The sequence below is a fragment of the Stegastes partitus genome, unplaced genomic scaffold (assembly GCF_000690725.1).
Source record: "Stegastes partitus isolate 25-593 unplaced genomic scaffold, Stegastes_partitus-1.0.2 Scaffold120, whole genome shotgun sequence".
NCBI classification, from domain to species: domain Eukaryota; kingdom Metazoa; phylum Chordata; class Actinopteri; family Pomacentridae; genus Stegastes; species Stegastes partitus.
In genome coordinates, this window is record NW_007577851.1 from 741162 (window position 1) to 749226 (window position 8065).

The 8065-nt window shown below is 49.4% G+C and overlaps 2 protein-coding genes across 3 annotated transcripts in view; one reads left to right on the forward strand and one right to left on the reverse strand.

The window, feature by feature from the left end:
- Positions 1-868, forward strand: part of esf1 (ESF1, nucleolar pre-rRNA processing protein, homolog (S. cerevisiae)) — an 11603-nt gene extending 10735 nt beyond the window's left edge. For both annotated transcript variants that reach the window (XM_008278340.1, XM_008278341.1), the window contains exon 14: positions 272-868. In XM_008278340.1, the coding sequence (XP_008276562.1) occupies positions 272-628 (357 nt within the window). In that variant the 3' untranslated portion in view covers positions 629-868. The remainder of the gene's footprint in view (positions 1-271) is intronic.
- acaa1 (acetyl-CoA acyltransferase 1) overlaps positions 790-8065 on the reverse strand; it is a 12816-nt gene continuing 5540 nt past the window's right edge. The window contains exons 2-12 of the mRNA XM_008278339.1: positions 7235-7328; positions 6913-6970; positions 6757-6836; positions 6644-6686; positions 5541-5639; positions 5036-5116; positions 4022-4212; positions 3766-3945; positions 2471-2526; positions 2188-2333; positions 790-2110 (exon numbers count right to left, since the gene is read on the reverse strand). Coding sequence (XP_008276561.1) covers positions 2035-2110; positions 2188-2333; positions 2471-2526; positions 3766-3945; positions 4022-4212; positions 5036-5116; positions 5541-5639; positions 6644-6686; positions 6757-6836; positions 6913-6970; positions 7235-7328 — 1104 coding nt within the window. The 3' untranslated portion in view covers positions 790-2034. The remainder of the gene's footprint in view (positions 2111-2187; positions 2334-2470; positions 2527-3765; positions 3946-4021; positions 4213-5035; positions 5117-5540; positions 5640-6643; positions 6687-6756; positions 6837-6912; positions 6971-7234; positions 7329-8065) is intronic.

The window sequence follows — 8065 nt, forward strand, 5'->3', positions numbered from 1 at the left end:
TCCTGCCAACTCTGGAGGATGATGTTCAGCATGATTGTCGGTATCAGTTCTTACCGTTCTAGTCTAGTTGATACGACTCTTTCTATTTAATGCTGGTTTCCTGGGAGTGGACTGTTGCCCTGGTAGCGTCGGCGCCCTCTAGAGGGATTGTGTGTGTGGCCTGGGAACGCCTCAGGATGCTCCAGGAGGAGCTGCTTCCCCTGCAGCAGGCTGTTTCTGTCCATGTCGGTGTGACTCTGTAACAAAGCCGTCTCTCTCTCTCTGTGTTCAGGTGGACGTCTCAGACCCTCGTTTCCAGGCCATGTTCACCTCCCACCTGTTCAACCTGGACCCCTCCCACCCCAGCTACAAGAGGACCAAGGCCACGCAGAGCATCCTGGCCGAGAAGCATCGCAGACGGGAGGAGGAGGAGCAGCGCCGCACCGAGGACACGCTCGCCGCTCAGAAGGCCACGCCCACACAGGCGCAGCCCGCCGCCGCCGCCGAACAGGAAGCAGCAGGAAAGAGACGCCAAAATGACTCTGAGGCTCCGAGGAAAGCGATGGACCCGAGTCTGTCGCTGCTCGTCAAGTCGATCAAGAGCAAAACGGAGCAGTTTCAGGCTCGGAAGAAGCAGAAGCTGCTCTAGCGTCTGCGTTTCCACAAATAAGACTGACGGACGGACAGACGCCTCCTGGTGGAGGCAGGTAGGCGTCACCTGGATCCGCCTCCTGGTGGAGGCAGGTAGGCGTCACCTGGATCCGCCTCCTGCTGCCTGGGAGCAGGAACACATGACAGGAGTAACGGGACTCATGGGGATGAGAGGTTTTATTACTACAGCTGTGTATTCAACATTTCTGCTTCACATTAAATTAATTTACCAACAAAACCCAGTCGTTGGTGTGGACCGGTCCTTTAGTCTGACAGAACTAGTGTGTTTATTACAGAACATCTTCAGTCGGTCAGTAAAGTCTACGTTGATTAAGTAGCTAACATCTCCTGACCTTCACAATAAAAGCCCCTCCGTGGTTTCCCTGTGGAAAGCTTTTAATGTGAAACACCAGCAGCAGTGTTCAGTCTGAAGCGATCAGAGCTAGTATTGATCTGCTACGTTAACAGACACATTGATTGGCTTAAATTAATCGATTAATGGTCCACAGTTTTAAACATTTGAGGAGCTGCAATCAGAGACTGTCGTTCTTAGAGCGACGGTTTAACCAGAGAACGGCGGCTAAAAACAGGAAGCTGCTAATGCTAATGAATGTGTGCGAATGAATAATTGACAGTTGGTTGTTTGCGCTTTGAGTTACTCCTTGAGTAAGAAAAGCACCATATAAATCTATTATTATTATTAGCTGCTAATGCTAATGCTAGCTGCAGGTTTTCACCATCAGTGTTTGTTGAAGTTTGACGTCTTTATGGATCCAAAATGGAACCAGCTGTCAGACCAGTTTAACCCTCTGAACTCCAGCAGCTCTCTGAGGGTTTTATTGAGCTCCTGGTTCCTGGTTCAGCATAAAGTCCTGCAGCTCTGAGGAACCAGAACACGAAGGAGGAGACAGAACTCAGAGACGTCTTCTGTCAGCAGGACTCTGATACGATTCTATTCATAGTTTATTTTATAAACCTGAAAACTCAGATTATTTTTAGTCACAGTCGTGTCGAGGAGCCCAGATTGTTTAGTGCAGATAGTTTGGTCTAGTTGCTAAATATCAGATCAGGCTTTATTGAGCTCGGAGCATCATCACAGCTGAGGAGTTCAGAGACTGTTTGGGGTTCAGAGGGTCAAAGGGCAGCAGACACGTCGGTGGAAACCACGTCAGGCTAAAACCACGTCAGGCTAAAACCGTCCCCACAGAGGAAGGCACGGAGAACGAGCACGTCTTGATCAGGCAGCTGACTAAATTCTCTCTATGATGAGCTCATGCAGCCTTTGGAGCTCTCAGAAGCATTTCAGGAGTTAATTATCGATGTTCTGTGAAGGCGTGATCCTCAGAGGTCTCGTGTCAGAACGGGGTTTTCATCCACAGCACCGGCTCCTGGTTCCGTCTGCCGCTAAGGTCCGGGGTGTTCGAAGACGGCGGCGGCTCCCATCCCGGTCCCGATGCACATGGACACGACGCCGAACGCCCTGCGGACACAAAACGCCACGACTGAGACGGAGCATTTCAAACGGAGGACGTGCAGGCGTCGGGCGTCCAGACGAACCTCCTGCCGCGGCGTCGCAGCTCGTTGAGCAGCGTCACCACCTGGCGAGCGCCGGTGCAGCCCAGCGGGTGGCCCAGAGCGATGGCGCCGCCGTTCGGGTTCACCTTCTCCATCGGGATGCCCAGTTTCTCCACGCAGTAGACCGCCTGAGCAGCAGGGACACAGCTGTTTAGTTCCAGATGTGGATTTACTGGGACAGCACTGAGTCCTGGTTCTGGAGCAGGACAGGAGCTGCCAAACCCAACCGAGCTCGGATCAGAATGTTTTCTGGTTATGAACTGACCTGACTGGCGAAGGCCTCGTTGATTTCAAACACGTCGATGTCGTCCACAGTCAGTCCTGAGGAGGGAGATGAAGGAGTTAGAGCATCACTTCACCGTACAGAACCACAGTCACGGGCCGGAGAGCGACCCGAGCAGCATCAACAGATCGACTCATTTCAGGGAAATGTTGAGAAAGTCAAGAAGTGATTGAATAAAACCAACTGAACTCAGTGTTAAAGTGCTCAGTGAATATTAAGTCATGTTAACGTGTCCATCGCACCTGCAGAGCTGCTGCTGGCTTCTGATTCTGACCTGAGCTTCAGGTAGCTCCTGTTACCTCCTGACCGTGTCCTCCGTGTCCTCCGTGTATTTCTCATGTTTCACGCGTGTCCTGCGTCTGGTTTGGTGTAAATCTGCTTCTTTGTCTGATCTTTGTGAGAACGGAGGACAAGCTGTTTTCTATGTGACTCTATCCTGAGAAATCCTCTATTTTTGTCTCCAGAATGTGCAGTGAGTCGGTGGCCTTATCAGTGTGTTGCTGTGCTGACAGGTTTGGAAATAAAAGATTCAATCACAGTCCAGATGTTCCTCCTCTGTTTGCTGCTGAACACGTGAAAAACGGTTCCGACACATTCGCTTGTTCTTGAATCTAAACAAGGAGATTCTGAGATTCAAAAGTCAAACTATGAAGGAAAAAGTCTGAAGTTTGAAATAATTTTAACTTAAAAAAGAAAAAAGTTTGAGATTCAAAAGTCAAATTTAACAGTTGGGTCCAAATTCTATTTAAAATCTATTGTTTAGTCAGTTCACAGAATATTTTGAGGGATTTGTCAGATTAAAGCTCAAAGTGGGACGAGTCAGGATTTAGTTCTTATTTTCTGAACATGTGGACGAAGTGAAGAGTTTTGTTTTCTTAGATTAAAGATTTGAACTTTTTATAAAATCTTTTTTTAAATCTCATTTCAACTTGTTTGGCAGCGTTGGTTTAAAAAACGTCAAAATAAATGATTCAAATATAAATATTAAATATTACATAATGGAAACAAATAGAAAGCAGAGTTTTAAACATGGTTTGACAAACAACTGACTGTTCTCTCAGTTTTACATCTCTTTTAACTCGTATCTGTGCCCTGCTGTCTCTCTTCTTTTATTATCAGCTTATTTCTACGTTCCTTGGATAAACCACAAATGTCTAATTGTGTTGTTTCGTTTGTGTCACGACAATAAAGGCTTTTATTTCTAAATGCAGCAGAGCGGAAGTGTCGAGCACCACATGATGGAAATACTCAGAGTAAATGTACTTAGTTACTCTCACCGGCCCGCTCCAGAGCTACGGGGATGGCCGCCGCCGGTCCGATGCCCATCACATCCGGGGGGACGCCCACCACGGCGCTGGCCCGCAGGACGCCCAGCACCGGCAGCCCCAGAGCCTCCACCGCGGCCCTGCGCCCGACCAGCACGGCCGCCGCCCCGTCGCTCACCTGGCTGGAGTTACCTGAGGACACACAGGTGAGTGAGTGAGTGAGTCTCCGGCGGTCAGGACGGGCCGTGCGGTCCGGCGGAGCGCTCACCTGCCGTGGTGCTGCCGTCCGGCGTGAAGGCCGGCCGCAGCTTGGCCAGCCCGGCCAGCGTCGTCCCCGGTCGGACGCCTTCGTCCCTGCTGACCGTCACCGGGCGCTCCGTGCCGTCGGCGTCCACGAGCCTGGTGGTGACGGGGACGATCTCCGGGTCGAACAGGCCCAGGCTCTGGGCCCGGGCCGCCCTGTCGGCAGCAGGACAGCACAGTCAGAGAACCCTGAAGGTCTGTGGTTCTGGTTCTGGTTCATGCATCATTAAAGGTGTTCTGGACCTCAGATGTGTTCAGAACCTTCAGTTAAAGGAAAGACTGAACTCACATCAGTCCCTCAAACAGCCAGAAACTGGAAACGTCATGATAAATAAAAATGTGCTAAATGATGATTCAGTGAAATCAGACGCTGCTTTGAATTGTGGTTGAACAGAATAATGAAATGAAACAAACCAATGAGAGCCTTTGCTGATGAGCAGTGGGCCAGAACACCTGTCAACAGGTGCACCGGTCTGATGGGAGCTACAGGAACCACCTGATGGCAGTGATTGGCTCAGAGGCTGGTTCAGCTGAACACTGGCTCATCAGGCTGCTGCTGCTGCTTGTTGTTTTCATGGTTCTGTTGAAGCACAGTTCAGCACCAGCGTCATGATGTTCGCTGCTCGTTGATCTGTGGTTGCTTCTGTCAGTTTATTCCAGTGACTGAAGATGTTCTCCTTTAGCAGGACGTATGAACACGTGAGGACGTCTGCAGGACCTCTGATGTGAACAGCTTCTGCTCTGAGCCTGGACTCAACCACCTGCTGGTTCCTCTGGTTCTGACTGATTTAAATCAAATGAGACCAGCATCTACAGTCAGAACACAGGCTGCAAAAGGCTCGTCCTGCTTTCATTGTGCCGGTTCAGAGGACGTGAAGCGTCTCCACGTGTCCTCGTCACCGTTCATCTTTGAGCTGAACTCTTGTGGTCTCCACTGATGGAGCCTCAAAGCTTCAGGGTGCGAGTTAAAGCCAGTTACTTGTGCTGTGAGCTGAGAGCGAAGGCGTCCTGCTTCTCTCTGGACACTCCGAACCGCTCGGCCACGTTCTCCGACGTGATGCTGCACAAACAGGAAACAGCGTGATGGAGCTTTAGAAGATTTTGTACTTTTCTGGAAAACACATCATGAAGCTGATCCTCTGAGAGGTGGACGTTCAGCCAGGTGACTGTCAAACACGTTGCGTCACTCAGAACACCAGGACGTCACTGAGAGCAGCTCAACGTCTGGATGAATGACGCCACCATCAGTTCTGGACTGAGACCTGGTTTCTACTGAACCTCTGAGCTGCAGGTTCATTCCAGGTTCTTTTAGATTTAACTTGTTTCAGTGCAACAGATTCTGGATCCTGAAGTCATTTCTGCTGGACTATAATCAATAAACGACCAGCAGCCGCTCATTAAATCACGTTCAGGTCACCTGACTGCAGTGGTACCAGTACTCATCTCCTTGTGTTGAGCATGCTGGTCTGAGCAGAACCACTCACCCCATGGGGATGACGCAGTCTCTGGCCTTCTCCACGTCCGACAGCCTGGAGCTCAGATCTCCTGGATTCCCCACCGAGCGCAGCGACATGCTCTCCACGCTGCACACACATGAACCCTCTGAGCTGCTGAGCCGTGTGTCACAATGAACCAAAGTCCTGCAGCTCAGCGGAACCAGAGCGACCCGGAGGAGGCAGAACTCTGAGCCCAGTCAGGTTAACATAACAGGACCTGGTGATAAATGACTCAAACTCGTCTTAAATGACATGAAATCATCCACAGTGACCGACAGACGTCTGAAGAAACTCAAGATCGGTTTGATTATTGACTTGTTCTAGAAAAACACAAAAACTCCACAAAGAGACCAAAGAGTCCCGAAAACACAGGAAAGAGCAGAAAGAGACGAACGAGACGCAAACGGACAGAAGAAGAGACGACCAACAGGAAAGAGAGGAAACCCAGAGCAGTGTTTTCTGTCCCGTGTTCCTTCACTGAGCTTCATGTTCCAGCATCAAGTCCTGCAGCTCTGTGGAACCAGAACCACATGGAGGAGGAGACAGAACTGAGACGTCTGCTGTCAGCGGGACGATGGAGACCCGAGAGAAGGAACGTTAAAACCAGCCTGAGAGCAAAGAGTTGAAGTTCTGGAGTTCTGTTTGTTGCACTTGGTTCAACATCTCCAGCGTGTGGAGCCTCCAGCATCGATCCAGGACGTCAGACCAGAACCGGAAGAAGGAACAGGCCGATTCCACGTTCTTGTAAAATTAAACGGTTTAGTTCGAGGCCGGTTTCTAACTTGGCTTTGAAACTGGGTCAGAACTCGTTTTGGACCTTATTTTAAACTGGGTCAGAACTTGGTTTTAGACCAGAGTTACTTGGGTTCAAACTGGTTTTTGGACCTGGTTTCCAGCTGGTTTTTAACGTTCCTGCTCTGCTCTCTATGGTTCTGCTGCCAGCAGACGTCTCTGAGTTCTGTCTCCTCCTTCATGTGGTTCTGGTTCCACAGAGCTGCAGGACTTGGTGTCAGTGAAGATAAACGAGCCCAGAGGGCTACAATCAGCCATGCATGACTCGGCTCTGTTGAAGCGTCTGAGGATGGACCGACCCGCAGGCGAGGCCCAGCTCCACGGTTCCGCTCCGGATGGATCCTGCACACACAGCATCAGCGGGTCAGTTTGGGCAGAAACACGGCGGCGTGGTCGCGCTCGGCGCCGTTACCTGCCACGTTGAGAAGCGCCTGCAGGCCCGAGGAACACTGCCGGTTCACCGTGTAGACCGGAACCGACTCCGGGAAGCCACTGAAACAAGAACGGGCCGTGAGAAACGCTGTGATTGGACGACAGACGAGCCAATCAGCGGCACCACCACACTGACCTGAGGAAGTGAGCCACTCTGGCCATCAGGGCGCCGGCGCCGGGCTGCAGCACGTTACCTGCACAGAGGTCACAGTAAACACTGATCCAGAACACGAGGTCCGACTTCACAGCTTCTCTGACATGTTCTGTTCTATGTTCTGCCATTTGCAGGGTTCTGTCCTTTTAGCTGTTTCACATTTCAGAGACACTTCACTGGTCAACAAATCTGTTTGCTGATAATTCTGAGAACATTTTTAAAACCTGCTGGTTCTGAGGGGATCAGGTGGAACTTTGTCCAGATTGTATTTTGGAGATCTGAGCGTGTCAACACGTGACCTCACCCACGCAGACGTCTCCCAGCCTGTCAGGCGACAGCCCAACATCTGTCAGAACAGCCGTCATCACGGCGCTCAGCAGCTCGTCGGGCGTCGTGTCCTGAAACAGGAAACTCCATCAGACCTGCAGCAGCTTCACGTCACACCCCGCCACAGTAAAAGTCCTGCATTCATCCACCAGCAGGTCGCGGGTACTTTTACTCGAGTATTTATCCATCCTCTCTTACGTCTTCTTCAACATGTTTTTCACACATTTTAGAAACACTACAAATAGTTTTGGACAGTTTTCAAACATTTTATTAACATTTAGGACATATTATGAATTTATATTTAACATGTTTCTACATTTGAAAACACTTGATTGATCGTTTTGACATTTCCTTAAATGTATTTCTCACATTTAATAAAACTTTGTGCAACATTTTTCTAAAATGTATGTTTGTTTGTTTTTTACATTTGTGGACGTTTAATTTATTTTGAGACCCTTCGTTAACCGTTTTTATTTATTTAGGATACTTCTCTCATGTTGGATTCAGATTTTGGGGCCATTTCTGGAACATTTCAACACATTGTTTTGCAATTTATGGATGTTTCCAGACTGAATGTGTTTGGTTCGTTTGCTGCCAGGGTTTTAAAACACTTGTTGGAACATTTTATTGGTGTTTTGGGTTATTTCTGGATAATTAGGGTCCGAGCACCCAAAAGGGTGCGAAGACCCTATTGGAACTGCTCGGATTATTATTATTATTCGTGCCAAAGACACGCGTTTTTGAGGCCCTAAACATACTCGAAAACTCACCAAAATTGCCATGTACATCAGACCCGGTGAAAAATTTT